Raw genomic sequence first — 27,126 nt, 5'->3', positions numbered from 1 at the left:
TAAGGAGAGGAATTTAATCCAGAAGGCAGGAAAGAAGAGCAATGCCCCGAAAGAAGAAGCAAGTCTTGTCTCTCAGCCCTTTGGTGTCCCAAGCAGCAGTTGCCATGGCCAAGCTTTCCCAGCCCAGCTGCTGCCAGCATCTCCCCAGCTTGCCATTGCCACCTTCCTGGGTGAGGCGCGCGCGCATTTGCCATTGGCGCTGTTGCCCATCCCTGAGAGTGGCAAGCAGTGCGTAGGTCCAGCACGAGAGAGGGGAGAGGGCAAGCGAGAGGGGCAAGGGCTGAGGAGCGTGGCTGAAGCTGGAGCAGGTGCCTGCAGAGGTCTCTGTGCCTGCCTGGGTGCTGCGGGGGCCGTCGAGGAGAAGCCCGAGGTCGGTCACGGGTAGCCGTAATAGTAGGCTATGGCGTGGTCCTTCTGCCGCTGCACGAAGAATTGCACGGGGCCGATCTTGGTCTGGTGGGCCGCCCGCTGCCGCTCCTCCTGGGCCAGCTTCTTCAGGCGCTCCCGCTTGGGACGCTGCTGCGGCGTGATGGGCACCGACTCCTCCTGCTCCTCCAGCGGCGTGGGCGCTGCGTCGCGGCCTGCCCAGGGCCCCATGCAGGGCACGTAGTCCACGCGGGGCTGCGCCGGATTCTGCAGCGTGCGCGGCTGCGTGGGCAGAGCCGGACGCTGCGCTTTGCCCCCTGCGGCTGGCAGGCCCCACACTCTGGGCGCCTGCTCTGGGGGAGCTCTCTGTGCTCCTGTGCTGCCTGGTGGTGCCGGCAGCGCCTGGGCCTTGTGGCCAGCTGGGGGCCGGGGGGCAGCGGGCACAGCGCTGGAGCCTGGCAGCGTCGGCCGGGCCCTGGGCATGCCGCTGGAGGTGGGCTGCGGCTGCACACAGGGCGGCTGGCGCACTGGCCCCAGCGCCTTGGCCCTGGCCCCCAGCGGCTGCAAAGTCTCGCTGGGGGTCTTTGTCCCCGGCTGCTGGCGCTGCAGCATCTTGGCCCCGCTGGCTTGGGGCCGGAGCCTGTCCTGGGGCCGCACGGCACGGGCACGGGCACGGGCACGGGGCTTCATGGGGAGGGGCTCCAGCAGCAGCCGCGCTCTGCAGAGAGGCGGCGCCGCTGCTCCTTGCCCCCCAGCAGCCCCCGGGCTTCGCGCTCTCTTGCTGGGTGCCCTGGTGCTGTCGCTCGCTGGCTGCTGCCTGCCGCTGCCCGCTTGGCTGCTGCTGCCAGGCAGCGCGCTGTGGCCAGCCGTCTTGCCCTGGCGCAGCGTCCTGGGGCCTTGGCCAGCCTGGCCCAGCAGCAGCGTCTTCTCCTTGCCGGGGGTCTTGTCCGTCGTGGGCCTCCTGTGCTGGGAGCTCTGCGCTGTGCTGGGGGTGCTGGTGGGCGCGGGGCGCTTGGCCCCCCACTTGGTGCCGGTGGGCGCAGGGGCAGGCGGGGGGCTCTGGAGGGGACTGTGAGGGGGACTGGGCAGGGCTCTCCTCAGGGCTGGGAGAAGTTGAGACCTCTTGAGGGGAGCCAAGGGAGGCTGGGGCAGGGTTCTCTTGCGGGCAGGGATGAATTCCTGCTGGGGGGGCCTTTTGGGGAGAGGCTTGGGCAGGGGTCTCCTGCGGGCAGGGTCGGGGGGGCTCTGGAGGGGACTCAGGTGAGGCTTGGGCAGGGCTCTCCTGAGGGCAGTGAGGAAGTCAGGGTCGGGGGGGCTCTGGACGGGAGCCGAGGGAGGCTGGGGCAGGCTTCTCCTGCGGGCAGGGATGAATTCCTGCTGGGGGGGCCTTTTGGGCAGGGCTCTCCTGAGCTGGGGCCGGGCTGCAGGCTTGAGGGGGGAGCTGAGTGGCGGCACAGCAGCTGCAGGGGGCTGCAGCGCCCGCCCAGCCTGCACCTTGTCGGGGTGCAGCCCAGGGGTTGAGGGGACCTCACCGAGGGCTCCTGTGGCTTCCAGTCCCTGCGTGCTCGGCTCCTCGATGTCCTCGCAGAGGTCGGGCAGCTGCGAGAGGAAGCGGCTGAGGGCAGGACTGCTGGGCAAATCGGGGAAGGCGTCCTGGGGCTCCACGGCATCCAGGCAGCTGAGCTGCGCCTCCAAGCCGGAGCTGTCCAGGTCGGCCGGGAGCTGGTCCTGCACGTGCTGCAGCTGCTGGCTGTCCCCTGCCAGCTGGAGAAAGGCCTCAGTGAAGGCATCGGTGCCCAGCTCCAGCAGCTCCAGGGGCTCCTCAGGCACCTCTGCAAGTGTCGCCGCTGAGGAAAAAGCAAGCCAATGCAATCCCCCAGGCATCCCCCGATGCCAGCTTTCCCATGGCTCCTGGGTGTGGGGCGCCCAGCGGCCGGCTGTGCCAGCCCCAAACTCACCGTCGGGCGTCGCCGTCTGGGTGCTGGCGGTCCTTGGAGCCTGGGCAGGCTCGGGGGCAGTGGGGCCAAGCAGCGGGGGCCCCTGGTCCTCGCTGAGCCCCACGGCGTGCAAGCAGGGCTCTGGCAGCTGCCCCCAGCTGCTGCTCAGGGTGTGGGGCGCGGGGAGCGCCTGCGCCCGCAGCGGAGGCCCCGGCACGAGGAGTGGGGGGGGGCCGGGGTGGGCAGGAGCCTGCAGCAGGCAGGTGCCTGCGGGGTGCAGGAGCTCCCCTTGGAGCACGGCCCTGGGCCCCAAGCAGAGGGGATCCTGGGGCACCAGCGTCTCCGTCAGCAGGGGCTGTCCCCACTGGGAGACACTGGGGGCACAGGGAGGAGCGGTGTGGGGGAGCTGCCCCACAGCAGGGAGCTGCCCCCCGGCGGGGAGCTGCCCAAGCTGCAGGTGGTGCCCCTGGGCTGGGAGGTGCCCCCCAGGTGGCAGCTGCACCCCGGCGGGGAGCTGCAGCACCTGCCCCTGGACCCCCGGCACCACGTGCCAGACGGTGGCCTGGGGCAGCGCGGAGGGGAGGGTGGGTACCTGCGGGGGCTGCAAGGGCAGCGCCGTCGCTCCGGGGAGGGAGGGCAGCAGCCAGGCAGCCACCGTTGGCGGCACGGCTGGGACGACGAAGGGGGAGTTTTGCGTCTGCGCAAGCCGCGGAAGCCGTCTGGGGAAACCCTCTGTGGGAAAAAGGGCGCTGGGCTGAGCTCTGGGGCGCTGGGCTCGCCAGCAGGGCCGCAGCCCCGGGAGGAGCGGGAGCCGGCTGCTGGACCTGCCATGGTGGCTGGAGAGTGGGGCGGTTGCTTGGGGAACCCGGGCAACGGCGGTTCCGTCCCAACGGCTCACCAGCCCCTCGCCGACATCTTGGGGAGGACTGCAGGCTTTGGACCCAAGCAGGCTGCCCAGCGCAAGACTTGGCCATCCCCAGCAGGCTTGCCCTCCCACGCAGCACTTGCCATGCCCACCACGCTTCCACACCGCCTCTTTCCCGTCCTGAGCATTTCCCATGCCAGGACCAGCTTTCATCCTCATGGTCATTTCCCATCCTGACAAGTTCACATGAGAACAGATTCCCAGACAAAAGATTTCCCATCAACACGAAGCGTTTCTTCATCCAAAGAGATCTCGTCCCAAAGAATTTCCCTCTCTTGGATGACTTTTCCAAGTATTTCCTTCCTCAGCGAATGTTACCCACCCCTTTCAAGACTTCCCATCCCAATGTTTTCCCATCCCAGGAGCGATTGCTCATCCCAATGCTTTTGCTTCCCAGTGCTTTCAAAGCCCGGGAACATTTCCCACCTCTCTCATTTCCTAGCCCAATGCCTTTCCACGCCAAGGAAACCTTCCCATCCCAGCAAGGATTTCTCGGCCCACTCAGCCTTCCCCATCCCAAGCATTTCCCAGCTTCACCATCCAACACACAGCTTGGCCAGCCCACAGCTCTAGAGAGGGATTTGGACGATGCTGATAGACACAAGGTCACGGGGATTTGCTGTGCTGATGATTGCTCTTTATTACAGATCAACACAGATCCCCAGTCCCAAGGGTGCTAGGATGAATCTGGCAAATATGTAGATACGAGGCTCTTCCATTTCTTACCGGGAAAGAAAGAGATCTGTGCGTTTCTCTCTCTCCACCTTAGGAAAAACATAGGAAGGGGAGAGTACTAATGAACAGGAGCATGCTCAGCTCAGCCACCACGAAGGAGGCTGCCCGCTCCTCAGCACCTCTAAGCAGCAGCACCTTCAAGTCTCCTCCTGCAGCAGCAGCACATCAGTGTCTCTTGTCCCACCAGCAGGACAGTGGCGTCTCCCATTGCACCATACCGACCTCCACGCCTCGAGTGCCAGCACCAGTCCTCATTGCGAGCTGGACGCTCAGGGCACTTGTGGCCACCCACCTTTGTGAGCTCCAAGGCTGACAGTGACTCTCTGCTGAGCTGCCACGGCTCTCGGGTGTCCCGGTGACAGAGCTTTCGGCGCTAAGCTGACTGCCAGGAGAAAAGGCTGCCGTGAAATGGCTGCTCCACAATGCCAGGAGCAAGGTCTGCTGGGCTGGGGGTTCGCAGGGGAGCTCGGCCTCGGGCCTGGCAACTGCGCCTGGAAGCCAGGGACGGCCTTGGTGTGCAGCTGGACACCTGGGCCTGAGAAAGCAAGGTCTCTTTCCAGACACTTGGCACCATCGTCACCCAGTGGCTGTCTGAGGGGGACGAGAGAAATGCACAGCATCTCTTGCTGCCCTGCAGTGCTGCTGTCCTACGCCCTTGGGGGTCTGCGGGATAGAAAAAGGGACGGATTTTGACCCAAAACCCAGCTCCTTTCTATCAAAAGCATCACGTCCTCCTGTCTTTCTTGTATTTGGCTATGACTTTAGGAATCCCTGCAATCCCTGCAGCTGTGTCCCCTGCCAGCTTCTTGTGTGCCCCAAGCATCCTCGCTTGCAGGGCAGTAGAAGATGCAGAAAAGGCCTTGCCTTAGTGGAAGCACTGCCCTGCAGGAGCTCCAACATCCCTCTCAGCAGCACGCTGTAGCCCCCAAATGCCCCCGAAAGGGCACATTTCAGCTACTGGGAAGGAAATGAGCTCGCTCAAGGTGAGCTACCCGCTCAAGGCCCAGGTGTCTGTGAGGCGGTGTTGGCAAGGAGTCCTGTTGTGTGAGTCCGTTCTTTGTGGGTGCTCCGTCCCCACAAGGCTTGCTTTTCAAGGCCCAGGAGAGTCTTGTGGGCACTGGCCTGGGGTCCCAGGCTGAGCCAGCTGCTGGCTGGCAATCAGGGAGGCTCGCTCGGTGTCTTGGCTTGGGTTTGCGTGGCCAGGCTGTGGGAGCGGGGGGCTGCAGGGGTGTCCTCTGTGAGGAGAATGCAGCAGCTGCCCCATGGGAGCTCAGGGCCGCTGCCAGGAGGCTCCTTCCAGGAGGGACCCACCCGCTGCTGCCCAGAACGCAGAGCAAAAGGATGATGTTTGCGCCTGGGGGAGAGCCCATCTAAGAAAGGGAACAAAAGCTGCTGCCCAGCAGCGTCTGGCTCAGGGAGGAGTGAGAAAGCTCTGTGCAGCCCCCAAGGTCCGTGCAGCAGGAGGCAGGAGGTGCTCCAGGCTCCCAGCAGCAGTTCCCCTGCGGCCTGTGCAGGGAGAGGCCCCTGGTGGAGCAGGCTGTCCCCCTGCAGCCCATGGGTCCCCCGTGGAGCAGATCTCCACGCTGCAGCCCCCCTGTGGCTGGAGGAGCCCCCGGTGGAGCAGGTGGATCTGCCCTAGAGGAGGCTGCGACCTGTGGAGGACGCCCCAGAGGAGCAGGGTGTTCAAGGACAGGTTGGAGCTGGTGCTTAGGAACATGGTTTATTGGGTGACATTGGTAGTACAGTGAGGACTAGACCGGACAAATGTGAAGGTCTCCTCTAACAATTGTGATTCTATGATACCTCCAGCACGTCCTCCTCCACCACTTCCTCCTCATCATCCACGGCCTTTTTCTTGTCCACTGCCTCCTCCTCATTCACTGCCTCCTCCTTGTCTACCGCATCCTCCTCGTCCCCCGCCTGCTAATCCTATTTCTCATTTTCCTCCTCCTTCTCCTCCTTCCCTGCCTCTTGCACCTCCAACACCTCCTCCACCTCCACTGCCTCTTCCTCCTTCTCCTTCTCCAGCCCTACTGACTATTCCTCCTCCACAGCCTCCTCCACCTCGGCAGAAACTTCCTGGCCAACTTCCTCTGCATGCTCCTTGCTAAGGCATGCTGGTAGCAATGATGGTGAGCCCAGAGATGTCAGGAAAAGTTGCCACGAACCAGGTGTGCCAAGGCGGCTTCTCTGGGAGGCTCTGGTTGTGAGCGCTGCCCACCGCTCCTAATTCTAGTTCCATTTGTCACCCCACAGGACCATGGCACCGTGGCCCTGTAAGGTAGCAGCTGGCGGCTCCTATCATCTTGATGACGCTCTGTGATGCGCTGCTTGTTGCCTGGGTAGCGATTGTTAGCTATTATGCAAATGGCTTGTCATCAATCAGGGGTGTGGCTGCTCCTCCCTATAAAAGGGCCAAAGGGGGGCAGTGGGAGCCAGAGTGCTGGAGAGGGGAGATGGGAGAAGATGGAAACAGAAAAGGAGGAGGATGAGGAAGAGGCATAGGTGGAAAAGGGGGGGGGGGGGTAAGAGGGGAAGGGGGCAGTGGAGGAGGTGGCGGAGGAGGAGGTGGTGGCGGAGAAGATTGAGGAGGTGGCGGCATTTCTGGAAAAGGAGACGGATGAGTAGGAAGCGGTGACAAAAGAGGAGGTGAGCAAGGGCTAGGCAGAGGGACACGATGGAGGTGGAAGAGGAGAGAAGAAGGTGGAGGAGAAATAGTAGAATGTGAGAGAAGGAAGTGGCAGCAAAAAAGAAAAACAAAAAGGAGGAGGTGGAGGAGGACTAGGAGGTGGTGGAGGAGGAGGCCAACAAAAAACAAAAGAGAAGGAGTAGAAGGTGGAGGAGGAGGTGGTTGAGGAGGAGGAGGCGGAGGACTCCAAAACAAAACACCCTCTCTGGTGCTGAGCGTTGACCACCGCTCCTAATTCTAGTTCTGTTTGTAATCCCACAGGACCATGGCACCGTAGCCCTGTAAGGTAGCAGCTGGCGGCTCCTAGCAACTTGATGACGCTCTGTGATGCATTGCTTGTGGCCTGGTTGCCTGGGTAGCGATTGTTAGCTATGATGCAAATAGCTTGTCATCAACCGGGGGTGTGGCTGCTCCTCCCTATAAATGGAGAGGAGGAGGAGGAGGAGGTAGTGGAGGAGGAGGTAGTGGAGGAGGAGGAGGAGGAGGAGGAGGAGGAGGAGGTGGTGGTGGAGGAGGAGGAGGAGGAGGTGGTGGAGGAGGAGGAGGAGGAGGTGGAGGAGGTGGAGGAGGAGGTGGAGGAGGAGGAGGAGGTGGAGGAGGAGGAGGAGGTGGAGGAGGAGGAGGAGGTGGAGGAGGAGGAGGAGGTGGAGGAGGAGGAGGAGGTGGAGGAGGAGGAGGAGGTGGAGGAGGAGGAGGAGGTGGAGGAGGAGGAGGTGGAGGAGGAGGAGGTGGAGGAGGAGGAGGTGGAGGAGGAGGAGGTGGAGGAGGAGGAGGTGGAGGAGGAGGAGGTGGAGGAGGAGGAGGTGGAGGAGGAGGAGGTGGAGGAGGAGGAGGAGGAGGAGGAGGTGGAGGAGGAGGAGGAGATGGAGGAGGAGGAGGAGGAAGTGGTGGAGGAGGAGGTGGAGGAGGAGGAGGAGGAGGTGGTGGAGGAGGAGGAGGAGGTGGTGGAGGAGGAGGAGGAGGAGGTGGTGGAGGAGGAGGAGGAGGAGGCCAAAAAATAAAAAAGAGAAAAATCCTAGAAAATGAGGAGGAGGAGGATGTGTTGGAGGAAGTGATGGTGGAGGAGGAGGCCCCAAATAAAATATATGAAAATATTTTAATTTGAAAAATGGATGGATTTGGACCCCAAAGCGAGCTCCTTTCTCTCGGAAGCATCACGTCCTCCTGTCTTTCTTGTATTTGGCTATGACTTTAGGAATCCCTGCAATCCCTGCAGCTGTGTCCCCTGCCAGCTTCTTGGGTGCCCCAAGCATCCTCGCTTGCAGGGCAGTAGAAGATGCAGAAAAGGCCTTGCCTTAGTGGAAGCACTGCCCTGCAGGAGCTCCAACATCCCTCTCAGCAGCACGCTGTAGCCCCCAAATGCCCCCGAAAGGGCACATTTCAGCTACTGGGAAGGAAATGAGCTCGCTCAAGGTGAGCTACCCGCTCAAGGCCCAGGTGTCTGTGAGGCGGTGTTGGCAAGGAGTCCTGTTGTGTGAGTCCGTTCTTTGTGGGTGCTCCGTCCCCACAAGGCTTGCTTTTCAAGGCCCAGGAGAGTCTTGTGGGCACTGGCCTGGGGTCCCAGGCTGAGCCAGCTGCTGGCTGGCAATCAGGGAGGCTTGCTCGGTGTCTTGACTTGGGTTTGCGTGGCCACGCTGTGGGAGCGGGGGGCTGCAGGGGTGTCCTCTGTGAGGAGAATGCAGCAGCTGCCCCATGGGAGCTCAGGGCCGCTGCCAGGAGGCTCCTTCCAGGAGGGACCCACCCGCTGCTGCCCAGAACGCAGAGCAAAAGGATGATGTTTGCGCCTGGGGGAGAGCCCATCTAAGAAAGGGAACAAAAGCTGCTGCCCAGCAGCGTCTGGCTCAGGGAGGAGTGAGAAAGCTCTGTGCAGCCCCCAAGGTCCGTGCAGCAGGAGGCAGGAGGTGCTCCAGGCTCCCAGCAGCAGTTCCCCTGCGGCCTGTGCAGGGAGAGGCCCCTGGTGGAGCAGGCTGTCCCCCTGCAGCCCATGGGTCCCCCGTGGAGCAGATCTCCACGCTGCAGCCCCCCTGTGGCTGGAGGAGCCCCCGGTGGAGCAGGTGGCTGTGGCCTGGAGGAGGCCGCGGCCTGTGGAGAGCCCCCGCAGGAGCAGGCCCCGGGCTGGACTGGAACAGGCTGTGCTGAGCCTGCTTTGCCCGTGACGCTCCTTGTGGAGTGATCTCCCTGTCCTTCTGGCAGCCCTTGAGCCCTTGCCAGCCTCTTTTCTCCCCTTGGCGTTGGAGGAGGGGCAGGGAGAGAGCGCTTGTGCTGGAGCTCAGCTGCCCAGCTGAGGAAAACCACCACGGCTCTGTCTTGCCGCTGCTGCAGCACGCTGGTAGCAGCCAGCACCGTCTGTTCTTCGAGCCTCAGCAAGCCCACAGCATCTTCCCAGAAGGGATCCCTTTCCTTCACGCCTCCAGAGGCTGAGGGCTTGTGCCCTGTTTTCAAGCGCTTTCTCAGTGCCCCCTTCCCCAGAGAAGGATCCCAGCTGCTTGGCTTCCCTGCCCTCTGCTGCCAGGCTCCCGCAGCTGCTATCCCAGCAGCGCAGCAGCCAGCTGACAATGTGCTCGCCTGGAGGACAGCTGCAATCTTGTCCCATGGCTCGCAGCTCGCCCAGGGATGGGGATCACCTGCTTCCTGCTGCTTTTCTATCTAATCTCCTTTCCAACAGCCTCCTGTGCCCTGGGATGGCCCTACCTTGGGGTAGGCTGCCTCGCCTTCCTCTTGCTCCTTCCCCTCCTTGGGAGGACTTTCTGCCCTTCCGAAACAAGATGACTTCTGCATGCATTCCTTCCCCTTGTGTGTATTGGTGCCTGAGACAGCAGCGGGGTCGTCCCCAGAGCCAGCTGTAGGGCCTGTGCCAGGCTTGGAGGTGCTGCAGGGAACATGCCAGGGGCTGGAGGGGCTGCAGGGAACATGCCAGGGGCTCGAGGGGCCGCAGGGTGTGTGACAAGGCTTTGAGGGGCCTCAGGTCCTGCCGCAGTGGTTGAAGTCGATGCAGGGAACATCAGAGTTGTTGGAGGGGCTGCAGGTAAAATGCCAGGGCTTGCAGCAGCTGCAGGCTGCGTCACAGCTTTGCATCAGGTCAAGACGCATTTTCCTAGAACCATACATTTCCTCCTGAAGGGGCTGAAGAGCATGGAATGGTCTTCAAAATGCACAGAGCAGACCCCAGCAAATGTAGAGCTGCTGCTAGCAAGTAGGTAACTTTATTGTTCCTGTTGTTAATTTTGTTTCACAACAACAGATGCAAATATGTATCTTGAATGAGGGCAAAGGTGACCTTGGATCTGAAGCACACAGGCGTTCGCTAGTGTCCCCCCATCCGGAGTGAATCCAGAATGACTCGGAAGGAAAAATAAAGTCCAAACCAGTGCGTTGTGATGAAGAGAGTTTAATAGGGTAGAAAAGGAATAAAAACCAACAAAATAATAAATAATGATACTTACAGTTTATAAGATATTAATATATAAAAATATTTAATACTATTAAATACTTATAATTTTATAATAATAAAACAATGCCATACCGTACAACACAGTCAATAAAGTGGATTTAATTAAATAAATAAGAAAACCAATAAATTAAATGAAAATTTAAAAATTTAAATTTAATACAAATAAAACCCATTTTTCCCATTCCAATGAATTGCTATCCCCATCATCACTTCCCATCCCACTGATCATTTGCTATCCCAAAGACCTCCCAGTTCTTATCCCCTTGGCATGCCAGTGCAAGAAGAAGTGCTCTGCAGGCAGAGGCCTTGCTGAGTGACCACCTAAGGAGAGGAATTTAATCCAGAAGGCAGGAAAGAAGAGCAATGCCCCGAAAGAAGAAGCAAGTCTTGTCTCTCAGCCCTTTGGTGTCCCAAGCAGCAGTTGCCATGGCCAAGCTTTCCCAGCCCAGCTGCTGCCAGCATCTCCCCAGCTTGCCATTGCCACCTTCCTGGGTGAGGCGCGCGCGCATTTGCCATTGGCGCTGTTGCCCATCCCTGAGAGTGGCAAGCAGTGCGTAGGTCCAGCACGAGAGAGGGGAGAGGGCAAGCGAGAGGGGCAAGGGCTGAGGAGCATGGCTGAAGCTGGAGCAGGTGCCTGCAGAGGTCTCTGTGCCTGCCTGGGTGCTGCGGGGGCCGTCGAGGAGAAGCCCGAGGTCGGTCACGGGTAGCTGGAGCCTGGCACTGTCGGCGGGGCGCTGGGCATGCTGCTGGGGCTGCTGGAGGTGGGCTGCGGCTGCACACAGGCCAGCTGGCACGCTGGCCCCAGCGCCTTGGCCCTGGCCCCCAGCGGCTGCAAAGTCTCGCTGGGGGTCTTTGTCCCCGGCTGCTGGCGCTGCAGCGTCCTGGCCCCGCTGGCCTGGGGACAGAGCCTGTCCTGGGGCCGCACGGCACGGGGCTCCCCACTCGGAGTCTCCGGCAGCAGCCGCGCTCTGCGGGGAGGTGGCGCCGCTGCTCCTTGCCCCCCTGCAGCCCCTGGGCTTCGCACTCTCTTGCTGGGTGCCGTGGTGCTGTTGATCGCCAGCTGCTGCGCGCTGCTGCCTGCTTCCCTGCTGCTGCCAGCCACCGTGCTGCTGCCACCCGTCTTCCCCTGGCACGGTCTCTTGCGGCCTTGGCCAGCCTGGCCCAGCAGCGTCTTCCTCTCCTTGCCGGGGGGGTTCTCCGTCGTCGGCCTCCTGTGCTGGCAGCTCTGCGCTGTCCCGGGGGTGCTGCTGGGCGCAGGGCGCTTGGCCCCCCGCTTGGTGCCGGTGGACGCAGGGGCAGGCGGGGGACTCTTGAGGGGACCCAGGGGGCGTTTGGGCAGGGGTCTCCTATGGTCAGTGCGGCCCTTGGGGTTGGGGCGTTTCTTGGGGGAACTCAGGGGGGATTTGGGCTGGGGTCTACGAAGGGCACTGCGGCCCTTGGGGTTGGGGCGTTTCTTGGGGGAACTCGGGGGGGATTTGGGCTGGGGTCTACTAAGGGCACTGCGGCCCTTGGGGTTGGGGCGTTTCTTGGGAGAACTCGGGGGGGATTTGGGCTGGGGTCTACTAAGGGCACTGGGGACCTTGGGGTTGGGGCGGGTCTTGAGGGAACGCTGGGGGGGTTGGGGCTGGGGTCTACTAAGGGCACTGAGGAGCTGGGTGTCAGGGAGGCTCCTGGGGGGACTCAGGGGTGGACTGGGTAGGGGGCTCCTAAGCGCACTGGGCAGGGGACTGGCTGCAGGGCTGAGCGGGGGGCTCACTGCTGGCACGACGGGGGACTGCAGCGACAGCCCACCCTCAAGCTTCTCGGGGCGCAGCCCAGGGGTTGAGGGGACCTCACCGAGGGCTCCTGTGGCTTCCAGTCCCTGCGTGCTCGGCTCCTCGATGTCCTCGCAGAGGTCGGGCAGCTGCGAGAGGAAGCGGCTGAGGGCAGGACTGCTGGGCAAATCGGGGAAGGCGTCCTGGGGCTCCACGGCATCGAGCCAGCTGAGCAGCTCCTCCATGCCGGGGATGGGGATGTCCAGGTCGGCCAGGAGCTCGTCCTGCATGTGCTGCAGCTGCTGGCTGTCCCCTGCCAGCTCTGGAAAGGCCTCGGCAAAGGCATCAGGGCCCAGCTCGGGCAGCTGCGGGGGCTCCTCAGGCACCTGCGGGGCTGTCGCCGCTGAGGACGAAGCAAGAAAATCCCCCAAGACGGGCGATGTCAGCTTTCCCATGGCCCCTGGGTGTGGGGCGCCCAGCGGCCGGCTGTGCCAGCCCCAAACTCACCGTCAGGCGTCGCCGTCTGGGTGCTGGCGGTCCTTGGAGCCTGGGCAGGCTTGGGGGCAGTGGGGCCGGGCAGCGGGGGCCCCTGGTCCTCGCTGAGCCCCACGGCGTGCAAGCAGGGCTCCGGCAGCTGTCCCCAGCTGCTGCTCAGGGTGCGGGGCGTGGGGAGCGCCTGCCCCCGCAGCGGAGGCCCCGGGACGAGGGGTGGCGGGGGGTTGCGCTGGGCGGGGGCCTGCAACAGGCAGGTGCCTGCGGGGTGCAGGAGCTCCCCATGGAGCACGGCCCTGGGCCCCAGCCCCAGCGCATGGTGGGGTACCAGTGTCCCCGTCACCATGGGCTGTCCCCACTGATGGACACAGGGGGCACAGGGAGGAGCGGTGTGGGGGAGCTGCCCCCCGGCGGGGAGCTGCACCAGCTGCAGCTGGTGCCCCATGGTTGGGAGCTGCACCAGCTGCAGGTTTTGCTCCACAGCGGGGAGCTGCACCAGCTGCAGGTTTTGCCCCACAGCGGGGAGCTGCACCAGCTGCAGGTTTTGCCCCACAGCGGGGAGCTGCACCAGCTGCAGCTGGTGCCCCCCGGCGGGGAGCTGCCCCACAGCAGGGAGCTGCCCCCCGGCGGGGAGCTGCCCAAGCTGCAGGTGGTGCCCCTGGGCTGGGAGGTGCCCCCCAGGTGGCAGCTGCACCCCGGCGGGGAGCTGCAGCACCTGCCCCTGGACCCCCGGCACCACGTGCCAGACGGTGGCCTGGGGCAGCGCGGAGGGGAGGGTGGGTACCTGCGGGGGCTGCAAGGGCAGCGCCGTCGCTCCGGGGAGGGAGGGCAGCAGCCAGGCAGCCACCATTGGCGGCATGGCTGGGACGACGAAGGGGGAGTTTTGCGTCTGCGCAAGCCGCGGAAGCCGTCTGGGGAAACCCTCTGTGGGAAAAAGGGCGCTGGGCTGGGCTCTGGGGCGCTGGGCTCGCCAGCAGGGCCGCAGCCCCGGGAGGAGCGGGAGCCGGCTGCTGGACCTGCCATGGTGGCTGGAGAGTGGGGCGGTTGCTTGGGGAACCCGGGCAACGGGGGTTCCGTCCCAACGGCTCACCAGCCCCTCGCCGACATCTTGGGGAGGACTGCAGGCTTTGGACCCAAGCAGGCTGCCCAGCGCAAGACTTGGCCATGTTCATTAGAACATTACTAGCCTCTAAGCCTCATGGCATCACCTTCCATCTTGACTGCTAAACCTCCTTGCTCCCTACTATCTTCTTTGCCAAGATACAGCTGTCCGTCCACATTTACTTTTCCTACTTGGCTGGACTGAATTTAAGAAGGGAGCTTGCAACTCTTCCTCTTGTTTGCCACTTCATCATCAAACCAAATGAAAACCATTTGCCTTTAACCTCTTTATTTCAGGCCTTCTTTCCTAGTGGCCATTCAAAACTGGGAAAAAAATAGTCTACCAAGTGGGGTTTTTTTTTGATTTGATAATAAATCTGCAGACTGTTAAGTCATCAAGCACTTCAAGACTGTTTGAAATAATCTCGAGATTAATATAAAAGGAATTCCTCACACACGCTGCGGCCGCTTACCTTTAGTATAGTCGTTGGATGCGATGGAGCAGTATTTCTTGCTTTCGCCTGCACTGGAAGTCTTCCCTTCCTTGTAAGGTTGTTTACTGCTCTCACTTCTGCATTACTGACATGAAGAGCCATCTGGAGGATGGGATTCTTCCTTCTTCTCCCGCGTTATCTTCTGGAAACGAGGATCTAAGTGTTCCAAGGAGCCTTTTGCTTTCCTGGTGTTTCTCCTTTTTCTTCTTTTTCTTCTCCTTTTTCTTCTTTTTCTTACGCTTGCGATTGGCATTGTCAAAGCGGAGCGCACAGAAACACAAATCATGAAGTCTGAAAGAAACATGCAAGTTAAAAAGGGAAAAAAAGATGTGGCACTTGTTGCCTATATGAAACCTGATTTATTTTACCACAGGTGATGATTTGCAGCATGTCAGCTATTTTGTGGTGCTTTGTGCACACACAACTTACTTTAGATGCAGCAAACTTAAGCCGTCAGATTGAAGGACCATAGGTCCTGGTTTGTACACAGATCATTAACAACGGCTAGCTCTGGAATACGTGCAAGCAGAAAAAATCTTTTAACCTAATCTGGAATGGTGTACGGATGTGATTCGAACTATGTGGTCCAAAGCTAGTGCTCTGACACAATTCAGCAAGAGCTTTCCTGTCTTCACTGATCAACCTAACAACATGATCCCCAGCCAGCTGGTGCTATCTAAAGAACTTAGAAACTACCAGAAAAAAAAAAAAAAAAAAAAAAAAAAAAAGGAAGACATGAGAAGCACCCAGAAAAGAATTAGGATAAAAAATGCGGAGTATGCCGGAATCCTTGCTTACTTGGAATCCTTCTCTCCATGTTTATCCTTAGACTTCTTTTTCTTCCAGAACTTGTGATATTTTTGCATTTTTTTCACCACCTAAAAGCTCCTTTTCTATCTTTCTGTCTTTCCTTTCTATTTCACTTTCACTACCTTCTGCACGGGTATATTTTCTTTTTCTGTTTCCTTCTGTTTCATTTTTCTGGCGACAGTTCTCCAAATGAGCTGACACAGGTGGAAGCGCATGTCTTTCACGAGAATGTCTTCCGGAATGTTGCTGAGGTACCGAGCAACGATGCAAGTCTGCTCGGGGTGTGCTAAAGCGACGTACATCTTCCTCTCTCAAGAGGGAACCGTGAGGCCATCTGCTTTTGTAATGATAATGCTTATGTGACCTGCTGTAGTAAGTTGCAGTCAATCTGTCAAAGGCTGAATCGCCGTGAGAGAACTTTCTCTCTCTACTGTCTCCTGTCGCATGAGGTGAATAGTAATCACTGTAATAGCCACATCTTTCCCATCTCCGTGCTTCGTCTCGATAGTATCTTTCTCTGCTCCAACTTCTTTCCCCTTTGGATCGGTAGTACCTATTGCTACCTTGTTCTGATCTTCCTCCGCTGCCAGATCTGTACTTTGAATATTTGACTGCTCTTCTGCCATTCTCAGGGCTGTTTCTTTCACGAGGGAAAGATCTGTACCTGCTTCCCTCCCAGTACTCCTGCTTGTGACTCTTTTGCTCAACAAATTCCACGCTCTGAGAACACCTCCTCTTGCTGGAAGGACCTGCTTTTTGACTCTCCTTCTCTTCACTAGGAGCATGTTCCCTCTTGCTTCGGTAATGCTCTTTCTCAGTGGTTTTAGTCTTGTCCTTTGTATCTTGGCGTCTATCTGCAATAGCTAAGGAAGAAAGATTGTTAGAGCTACATTCAGTGTCAGACTTGAGAGAGGAAGTTTGCCGCAATTTCTCACCAGGCTCACAAGACTCTTTGCCGGACAAAACATTTTCTTTTGAAATGAGGTCACGTTCTTTTGATCTTCTTGCTTTCTCCTTGTCTCCACAGTCATCACATTGGTACTGGGTGAGGTATTCATCATTCCCAGGAGATTTCGGAGGTTCCGCAACACTGCATAAAATAAAAACCCATTTCTCACTTCTGCTGAAGGACGTGAATATTAAGAGTAAAACCTTCCAAAGGCAAACAAACAAACAAAAACCTCCGGACTAAAGGAACCCTCGCAATGATATGCCATTTAGAAACCTCTCCTGTGATTAGGACACCGTCTTCAGCTCCCAGAGAAAGTGCTTTTTCCCCTCTTGCTTCTGAAGCCATTGCACTAAAAAAGCAAACGCATCTGTCTCCTTCCACCTGCTGCTCTGAGAAAAAAGGCATAGGGGCGAGCGGGGAACAGCCAGTGTTTCTCCAGACAGTGGAGAAAAATGGAAAAACATTCTATAAAGGAACACAAGTTCTCCTTGAGGCACCAACCTGCATCAGAGTGATATGCTCAGTGCTGATCATTAGTTCTGTTCGTGACACTGGACACACAGTATGGAATTGTACTAATTTAAATCCTTCCATTAAATACTATTAGTAGACAGATAAAACTGTAACGAACTTCCATAAAGTCTTGTCTTAATCAGACTGTGCTCATTTTACCTCATTTCCTCTGACAAGCTGTTCAGCTGGCTGGCTCTGAAGGACTCCGTGATGACTTCTCGATTGACTGAAGGCATAGCTCCAGGCATCTGCAATTAAAACGCACAAGTCAGCAGACAAAAAAATACTATTTGTAGTAGTACTGAGGACTAGTCTTGTCAGAATGTCTCCATTAAATGGTAAGCAAGACCGCTGTGAGTTGTATGCATTATCTACACTTCAAAGATAACCCCAACTCACCCCCCAAAATCTACTTTAGGAAACTTAGGAATTTTTATCTCAGCTGAGCTTAAGTTGACAAGTTCTAATGTAAGCTCAGGTCTGCAAATTCTAAGGAGATAATACCACAAAGTCTTACGATCACATGTGTGCTGTGTTTTCTCAGTATTTCACCTGAATTAGGAACACAATAAACACTCCCGAATACATCGTAGGTGAGAAATTCTCGATGGAGCAAATCTATGTTTCAAGCGATCCATTTGTTTTAGAAAAGAACATCTCAGAAGGTTTAACAGGTTCAACTCGGCAAGTGGAATCATCAAGTTTCAGTCCGTTTTCTTTAGATTCAGTAACTAACCTAATAGCACCATTTAGTGAATCTGTTTTTGGCAGCTCATGCTGGGATCTTCCTTTGTCAGCATTCTGACAGGAAGAATTGGAATGCTGCAATGTACGGACTACCTTTCCAACCAAAATTCCATTAGAGGACATTGCATTGCATTTCAAATTCCTTTGAAATAAGCCCTTTGACTCCTCCTCAGATTTTCCTGAAGATTCTGCACCATAAGGGACTGTGTTATCAGAGCTGAGTTTAGGATTTTCATTCACTGTTGGCTCCACAAAAATTTCATCAGAAACTTTTTTGTTTGTTTGCATTTGCTTCATTTGCATTACCGAATTTGTAATTGTGGATGAAGGAACAGCCTGGTAGAGATCTTCATCCTCCACAGCACTGCTAAGACAGTCAGGCTGTGACACAGTCTGACGAGCAGGCAATTTATTGTGAATACTGATGGTGATCTTCTGTTTTCTTGACGTATCAGTCATTGAAGGCCTGGTAATTGCCTGGTTTTGAACACAGGCCATTGGTGGTGCTGAAGATGGCCTTTTTAGGGTGACACCAGTGGTCTTTGTGTCCTCTTTTATGGATCCATTTCCATTTAAACGGCTTGAATTCTGTATTTAAAAAGAAGAAATTGCAAGATGGATTAACGCAAACACTGCATGTAACATTTTGAAACACAAAACTCTCCTACTGAGTGTTTCTACAAATGGTCTTAACACCTAAAAAGAAAAACACACTGCCCTTTAAGGATAAATGCAAGTCCAATAAGCGTATTCAATTCCTGCTTTTGGTTTACTGCAGATTGGTATCAAATTAACATCATCTTTGAAAACCAGCCAAGCAACTTAACATTACCTGCTGCTATTCCCAAATATATTTATTTTCCCCTTTAAACATACCCTGAAAAGCCTGAAGTAATCGTTCTGGTGCTCAGGAATAAGACATTTAGTTTTCCCTGTCTTAGCTAAAGTGACGAGGATAGGAAAAACAAGTCCTCTTTTAAATGATTTGAGGATTAGTACACTCTGCTTAAATAGTCAAAGAGCGTAGCTCTCTGTGCTTTAGAAAGCTGTCTTGGAGGTATAAAGTAATGGAGTCGCATGGCTGCACAATTTAGCAGTAACCACTGTTTGAATGACTCTGGCTGTAGCATGAGGGCTGTGAAGAAAGCTGCAGCGTGGGAAGGAAAACAAAACTAAGATGCCGAAAACCAAACAAAAAACCCCACACCAAACCCCAAACCCACTAGCAGTTTGGTGCCGTTATCTGCCCTCCCGCTTCCCTGAATTACCTTAATCATATGAGGAAGAAGTCGTGGTCCCAGAAATCCAGCCTGCTTACTATTAGCCCCCTGCTGACCAGGAGGGAATGAACAGGGATAAGATGGTGCTGGCAAGTAAAACGCACGTTCTCCAAGTGTCAAATCATAGCGCCTTCAGAAAAGAGCAGTGATCGTAGTTTAGTTTTTCTTTCAGCCTACTCTTGGATTAAATCCCATCCTATCATTTTAGAGGAACAGCTCATACGATATGGAAGCCTTCTCTACAGAAGGCTTCGCCAAGACTACAGACTGAAAAGTAGAGAACAGTCTTCCTACTAAGACTATCACTTGCAGAGCAATAATTCATTCTTACACCACAGATGACCTTCATTTCTCTCCTTCTCTAAAGTAGCCAGCTACAGATAACACATAGATAGCAATTTACACGAGTGCTGCAGTTTAAGGCCAAGCAACAAAAGACAATAAACGACACAGAGAATTTCAGGTTAGACAGAACTGAATTAGACAAATAATAATCTTCTCCCGGGATAGCAAGAAAAACACTTGCAAAACAGAAAAATATCAATAACAGGAAAGTAAATCTCTTCTGAACACATTTTAAGATTTGTTATTACCTGATATAAAAAAGTATGTAAGCTTGCTGACCAAGAACTCTTTTAATGTCAGTACGCACTACTTTAGCATCATTCATCTGATACCAAAGTCCATTACCAGCCTGCAAATAAAGACAACGATTTCTTTAGGTGAATTGCACGTTTTCCAATTGAAATCACGGGTAGGAACAAAATACACACATGTCAAATAAAAATATAATGAAATCTTTTTCCCTAGAAACAGTAGCTGCTAGTCATGCTTTAATTGGTTTGCCAGCACAACCTTTACCCTGTTAGAAATGCTGTTGACTTCTACCTTTACATAGCATATATAGTGTCCTGAGTGACAGCTGACACCGTGATGTACCAGCACCGTGTATAAGGCATAGAGCAGTGGTTCTCCCATTGACTGCGACATGTAGGCTCTCAGGTCCAAATACTCCGGATATTTCACCTCCTAAAGAGACATCAAGAAGATAGAAAAATTATCCCAGAGTACTTCGTGGACTAGCCAGAGAAAAACACTTCCAAAAAACACAGACTAGAATTGATTTCTAGAATATATTTCTCGAATATATTTCTTGATTCACTACAAATAAGTCTTCCCATAAACAACGGTTAAGACTAGAAGTTGCAGAGAACTGTTTCCTGATGAATCAGCCTTCTCAGAGGAAAGCATATGCTTCTTGTCAAGCGGGAACTTTATTGATATTAAGAGAAAGAATAAGCCATAGTCGTTAGTCTACAATTATTGTCTGAAAATATTAACAACTTTCAGCTTTGGGGGATGTCCCATTACGCAATGATATAGTTGCATTACAGTGGTAAATATACCTTGTTGATCTTTCCACCTGTGAAATCTGCAAATCTTTTCAGTGATATTGTGAGAACCTTGGAAGAACGGTGTATGGTAAATCTCTTGGATGCAGGAACCATCTTTTTACACCTTAAAAACAAGCAGAGATAAGTGTTTGAAGGCATCTTCTTTTTTCGCCCCCAAAACAAACTCCTTTTAATGTCTCACGCATGCCTATGCTATTTGAATGATATTTACTTGCATAATAGGTTGGTCTTTTTTCTTTTCATAAACCCATGCACTGCGTGTCAGGTTTGTTAATACACAGAAGAAGGTCAATTTTCCCAACAACTCAGAGCATAGCGGGAACAGGAATCTCTCACAAAAGGGTATGACCAGGTTGGATGGCAAGGTACCATTTCTTGGTCTACAAAAGTGGCTATTTGAACTCCAATCCTGGATACATTCTTTCAGCTTTCAAGGGAAATACAAATACTGAAAGCGGAACGAGAGAGCCTTGGTCCCCAGGGCTAGAAATTGCAAATAATCTCCAACATAGGTCGACTATCAACATCAAAAATACAACAGAAACACATGGTCATTCTACAGGAGGGAGACATTTAACAGTAGGAAGTCTTCATGTACTGAGCTTGTCTGGAAAGACACTGAACCCATCTGCCATCCTTTGAAACAAAATAGTTCAGTTTGACACATTGCCCGCTCCAAGGTAGGACCTACGGTGTAAGCAGTGAAAATTAGCCACTAGCCCAGAGAACAACGGAAACTGGGCAGTTTACATCAAGAAAAGTACTGTCGAGAGCTAATAAAGAGAAAGAACAAAAGTAGCTCTTTTTGAATTCTGATGGCAAAATACAAGCCAGAGAATTGCAAACCCATAGGGAATGCCTATGAACAAGACTTCCCCCCTCCAAAGAAACAAAAATCCAAGTCTTTTATAAACTTCCACAAAACTTGTAAGTAGATCCAAAGTTTAGAGGTAGTCCAACAGAGTCATGCAACATAGAAAACTGACATCTAGGATTAAGACCTAAGTCGTCAAAATCTTACTCGCTACATTTATAGCAATTCTCTCCATCCAGCTCTTCAGGTTTCACAAAGAGTTCCAGAGCTCTGCTAACAGACGAAACCGCCTAGAGCAGCGAGAAAGAAGAGCGCAAAGTCACCGTAATTCAAAATTCCAGACACATACTAGTAGTTTATAAGAGAATCTTACTAACATACTCAAGCGATCTACTAGGAGCACTGTGAAGAAGGAGGCAGAAAGAGCATGCTCAGCATTGACCTCACCTGGAAGGCATTTGACTTTGGAACAAATACTTTCCCAGTTGCCTACACAGCATCTATAGTGTGCTTTGTCATCAATACTGGGGACAAATTCATCAGTCTAACAATTAGATGTATATTGAGGTAGAACAACAAAGAAGTATGACAGCATTATAATTTTTGCAGAAAGAGAATTCTTTCCCCTTAAACCCAATGCAAATGTGGAGACTATTTACATGGGTTCCACGGAAGGACAGAGTCCAATCCACTTCCTTAGCACCACCAAGCTCTTATGTTTTAACATTATATGTGGTTTGGTTTTTTAAGTTAAACAAGTTTAATTTAGAAAGTTATGCATGTACTTAAACATCATGAATTATATTTAGAAAACATCTTACCTTTATATCCAAAGTGATATCAAGAAATGCCTCATACGTATCTGAAACTGCTTTGCAATTCAAGCACTTCACTGGAAGCAAAATATAAATGCTTAACATTATGTGAAGGAGACTAACTGCCCAAATTCAAGTTGTTGACAGATACTACTTTAGACAAACTACAGACTGCTTTACTACCGACAAAAGACACAGATCAGTTCTAAGGACAGGAATATTTTTTCAAGTACCTCTCGATCTTAGAAATCCTCCAAATATTTGATGAATGATGGTGGTAGCTTGAGAAGATCTGTCCAATCTGGAAATAAATTATAATCAGACCTCAGAAGATTTAAGGCACAGAGTTAACTCTTCAAAGAGTTTGATGAAAACCAAGGATGATGTAGACTTGCGTTGCTGATAGTAAATAAGGCACTAAAAGGTGCTAGAGATCATTTCTGAGAGTAAATAAAGGACTAGAAGGTGCTAGAGAATGTATGAAAGTGAACTTGTTTATGCTTACTCGGTGCTTCCGTTCAAGCACGCTTCCTGCATAGCATCAACAGTATAGCGCAAGAACTCGTGTGCGTCTTCTTGACTGCCAAAACGGAAATGTTGTCCTATTCCTAAATAAGAAGATGATAGTATTGACCTCATTTAAAAATGAAATCATTCTTGTATTTCTAAAATCTCTCTTCATTGGAGTGTTAAAACCACTTAGACACATCAAATAATTATTTGAAGATTACAAGCTATCGAAAAGAAACACATCTGAAGCCACTTACGACTGAGATTACTGATAACATGCGTAGGCTCGATGGCATCAACAGTGCAACGCAGGGCCTGGTTAATGTGAGTCTCCATCGTGCACATCATGCAAAAATCTTGTTCACGACCTGAAGAGTGAAAGAACAAAGCATCCCAGTCCAGCAAAATATCCATACCTACAAACATCTAAGTACAATTTAAACTATAGATACAATATCCACTCTCCTTGCTACATTCTATTCTCCCAAGATGCCAATGTCCCAACAGTCTTGTAACATTTCATTTCACACAACTTGACAGAAGAAAAATATCCACTAAGCCTGTATTCAAATGCATTTTGTGATGAGAAATCTAAAAGACTACTGCAAAGTCGCAGTTGTAAAGGCTGACAGGAATGTGAACTCCACAGGCTGCAAAATGTATTACTCTCTAAAATTACTACCAAATGCATTACTGTCCAATGCACTTCATTATTCCCATGAAGCAATAAATGATCCTTTAATAAACAAACAAACAAACAAACAAATAACTAAATAAATAAATAAAACATGGTGCATTAATTGCACTCCATATGCTATTCGGAGCCCACTGCTAATACAGTGCTCAAAGCCAGCTGCTACAGGTAAAATCAGGCAAATAAGCTTATCTCACAGAATCACTGCTGTTCTTTCACCTTCAGAGCTATCCAACAGATTCAAAATACTGTTAGAAAGTACTCACATGACTGGCTGTGCTCAAGAGAAAGCATGTAATTGGCAAGTGGGGGTGTGTAGGTCAAACACTGTAGAGTAGCATTAAGAAAACATGTGTTGCCAAGATTGTACAGGCCAACTCCAACACTTTGTGTTTCTCGCCAATCCATACAAATCTTCTCAGGTGGAAAAAGAATGCTCTGTGGCGGAGCAATTCCATCATTAACGACTGCAAGAAAGTTAAATTTAAAAAGAGATCTTGTTTGTTTGTTTCGAAGAAAGGTATTTAAAAAAATACTATTCTGCAGGAGCACCTAGAGGAGCTAGCTACAATCCAAACCAGAAAAACTTATTGCAGACAGCTTTAATACCACCAAATTCAAATTGGCTGGTCAACACAATGTTTTGGGGGAAAAAAACAAAAACAAAAACAAAAAAACTTTAGTCAACCATTTTAATTTTTCTAAGGCAAGGCTAACTGCCATTCTGTTTGTAGCACCTAATGCCAAGTTCCTCTCCATCTATAATCTTTAACCTGATTAACTCAACTACTGTTTTTTTCCGTATTATAACTTAAACCACAAACTTAGACTTGAAATTATACGGTAAAAACGTAAAAACTAGGAACTAGGAATGACGGTACCCCTACAGATACCAGATCTTTTCCTGAGCAATGTTATCCTTCAAAAAACCTGTGAAAAATGGAAGCTGTGAATAGCAACAATCAAACACTTTTCTCTGCAAAACAGAAAAGACATGGAGGAATCTCTGCATTACAAAAAGCTCCCCATATTTCTCTGTTGACTGTAAATATATCAAAATTAATTTCTGTAACATCAGTCACTTCAGTTGCCTTAGGGGATTCGCTTTTCAAGTCTTTGTTCACGGTAGTCCCCTTCTCTATCAGTGCAACAAGTAAGAACTGCATTTTCTACTTTTGCTTTGAAGACAATGGAGGCAGGATAAAACGCACACTTACTTAGATCTCTTGGGGCAAAAGCCTTAGATTTTTCAGATGATCTACAGTAAATAGCACCTCCACGTCCTTGGGCCACAGAGACTTGGCTTGAATCTTCTGCAGGCACTATCCGGCCCCAGTTGGCGGTGCGTGACATCAGTATTTTAGGACTTGGTTTCTTGGATTTGCCAGACCGCCTTGAAGAGGGCTTTTTAGGCTTTGAAGATTTGGGCTTCTTAGCTACGGTCATTGTTCACATCTGCGACAGAGACAGAAGTTCTGGTTGACGTAAGACTATCAAGAAGCATTCCAAGAAGAAAAGAGTAACAGAAGTCCTGTCACTTAATCTCAAAGAAACAGCCTTAAGAACTAAATCGCTGGTATGAATGATTTAAAAAGAATCCCCAAACTAAACACACAAAGTGAAAATTTCCATCTAAACTCTATCAGTATTACTTTTCGCTTCTGCAGAACTAGTGGCTGATGCCACTTCTTTCCCTTCCGTAGGATTTTAATCCATTACAACTCTGGAGTCTTTTTAATATAAAAATGTAGAAGACATTCTCTGAGGGGAATCAGTTATTTATTGATTTCCGGAGTTGCGCAATTATCTGTTAATTAGTACCTATGATCTAATAGATAATTGTTGCAATTATCTATTGCTGGCATTAGTAACGGAACACTATTACTTCACTGCCTGCGTTTTTCTGTTTCGTCTGCACAAAGGTACCCAGAACTCACTGCTACTTTTCTTCTGTCTTTCCAGGGCTCGCCCTCTACCTCACTGTCTACTGCACCAGTCATGAGGGGTTTGTTGTGATTCTATAATGAGCCTAGCTTTTAAATACACCTTTTCTGGGCGTCACTTGGTGACGGCAAGTTAATTTGTGAGGGCTCCTCAGTCTACATCATGCGGTCGCTTTTTCCAGGTGAAAAAGCGGAGCCGTAAGTGGCAGTACACTAAAGCCCTGGCATGCTGAGATCCAAGAGGAGAGATGTTTGGCCCTCCTTTTCACTCCTGGGAACCATATACCTCAAAACCCACAGAGGATGGGCTATATCTCAGAGAAATCTTGGGAAAGGAGAGCATGAAGAGCATGTTTGCAAATTTATTTCTCCCTGGGCTTCTTCTGCTTCTCCAAGAAAGACGAGTTTGAATATAACTTTGGCAGCAGTACTTCTGGTGTTTTACTCCTACCACATTTAAAACTCCTACGAAAAACTGAAAAGTTAGACTAAAAAGCAGCTCTTTCCGTTCTCCTTTCTAAAGTTTCACGCTTTCCTCATGCAAAACAACAGGGGAATGTAAGCTAGAAACGGAAATGCTGAATGTAAAACAAAACAAAACAAACCTCAGCCCTCCAGGACAAAAGCCAATAACTGCTACAAAGTCCTTTTTAAAATGCTGATTAGGTTTCAAGGTGATACCACTTTAAATAAGCGTAGTTGTGTGTCCATAGGCAGAAGCTGAATAATGACAGGATGAACTTCTATACTTCATGTTTTGTTACTGTCTTACTGTAGCACACAGGGACTTGTTACCTTTAGGGAAACCACTAACCTCATGGGGGGTTTAAAACATAAGCTAGTTTGTTATACCAAAATGACGGAGAGAACAAAGCATAAAGTGCTTTCAGATTTCTAGCACGCCTTGATTGCTGTCCATTAAACTTCAGACACGTTAAACAAAACACAGTAAATAAGAAAACTCCTAGTCCCACAGCTGGCAAATTGTGTGCAGAGGTTGTAATTAGAACTTTTTTGCCTTGACGTTTTACATTTAAAATTGATTTTAAATCCATTCTATACACACTTTCCATTCCTGAAAAAACAATACGCAAACCTGACAAATGCATTTACATGAGAAATGAAGTCGTCCTTGTCCGATTGGAAGACTAAGGTGACAGCTCCTGGGCTCAGGGATAAGCTCCGATCTTCACCAGTGACAGCTCCTTTTTTAGGATTGAAAGGGAAAATGTTTCAGCAACACATTGGAAACATACTTAAGGGACAAGAAACAAAATCAAGACTGCAGTGAGAAGGAGAACAGAAAAACAATACTGGGGGGAAAGGAAAGGAAAGGAAAGGAAAGGAAAGGAAAGGAAAGGAAAGGAAAGGAAAGGAAAGGAAAGGAAAGGAAAGGAAAGGAAAGGAAAGGAAAGGAAAGGAAAGGAAAGGAAAGGAAAGGAAAAAAGAAAAAAAGGGAAGGGAAGGGAAGGGAAGGGAAGGGAAGGGAAGGGAAGGGAAGGGAAGGGAAGGGAAGGGAAGGGAAGGGAAGGGAAGGGAAGGGAAGGGAAGGGAAGGGAAGGGAAGGGAAGGGAAGGGAAGGGAAGGGAAGGGAAGGGAAGGGAAGGGAAGGGAAGGGAAGGGAAGGGAAGGGAAGGGAAGGGAAGGGAAGGGAAGGGAAGGGAAGGGAAGGGAAGACCTTGATCTTTATACTGACCAATGAGATAAGCCTTACACATTTTTAAGTTTATTTTTGACAACTGATTGAGGTGTTACCAGCTATTAAGTACGATTCAAGAGCAAATATTAACACTAGAAAGAAGAAATCCGATCCACCACCACTGTTTCAAAATACATCCATTTATCATTTGGAGATGACGTCTCTCTGGCAAGGTAGTAGAAAAACTGTAAATACCGATAGAGCTTCCTCTCCCGATGTTCCATATACATACCGATGCTGTTCCTACACCTACGCTCTGAGCATAAATTTATGTTGACATGAGTGACAAGAGAGGGTGTTACTCCTCTCTTTGTTTGCCTTGAGAGACACACCTCTTGTCCATTGAAAAGTAAATTCAAGATTCCAGATCACTTAAGACAGTTGCTATCCCCCCATTCAGAGTTCTGCAGCAGCACTCTTCAGATGTGTTTAGCAGTCTCTTTAGAAAATGTTATCACTTAGGACCTGCTTCTCAGTAGGTCCACGTTTGGCCTCCGCTTAGCAGAGAGTCAATCCCAGCTTAAGCTTTCGTACAAGAGCCCCTTCACGAAACGGAGTTGAACCCTGACATAACTGAGTTGAACCTTTAACCTTGAAGCTTCCTTAAAGAAGAAAGCAGCACCCAGGCCAGGAAATAGAAATTAATCGTCACTTTACCCTGAAACGCAGTGGGCTATTCTGTGCTGGCAGGATTGCTGCCGGGCTGGCCGACGAGGCGGCGGGCAGCTCCCCGGGGCCACAGGGCCTGGCACAGGGAGCCGCCGGGGGTCTCCAAGGTCCGGGAACAGCGGCAACAGCGGCAACAGCAGGGACAGAGGGGACAGCAGCGACAGCAGCAGCCACCTCAGCCGGGGCCGTCTCCACAACCGCCACAACGGCCTCGGAACGTCGCCGAACTCGGAGCTCCAGCGTGATGCCTTTTGAACCTGGCCGCGCTGCTCATGGCTAAAACCAGAGCGTTTCCTCCGGCGTGTGTTTACTGTCGGTGCC

The 27,126-nt window shown here is 51.9% G+C and overlaps 1 protein-coding gene across 1 annotated transcript in view; it reads right to left on the bottom strand.

Moving 5' to 3' along the window:
• Positions 1-375: 375 nt before the first annotated feature.
• Positions 376-27,126, bottom strand: part of LOC309890936 (ATPase family AAA domain-containing protein 2-like) — a gene marked incomplete at both ends in the record, with an annotated part of 165,559 nt that continues 138,808 nt past the window's right edge. Inside the window, one exon of the mRNA XM_082785327.1 lies at positions 376-480. Within this exon, the coding sequence (XP_082641453.1) occupies positions 376-480 (105 nt within the window). The remainder of the gene's footprint in view (positions 481-27,126) is intronic.

This window comes from Aythya marila, assembly GCF_965140915.1.
Source record: "Aythya marila genome assembly, contig: HAP1_HAP1_SCAFFOLD_170, whole genome shotgun sequence".
NCBI lineage: Eukaryota > Metazoa > Chordata > Aves > Anseriformes > Anatidae > Aythya > Aythya marila.
The sequence above is the reverse complement of the archived record's forward strand: the minus strand, read 5'-3'. Positions and strand labels throughout refer to the sequence as shown.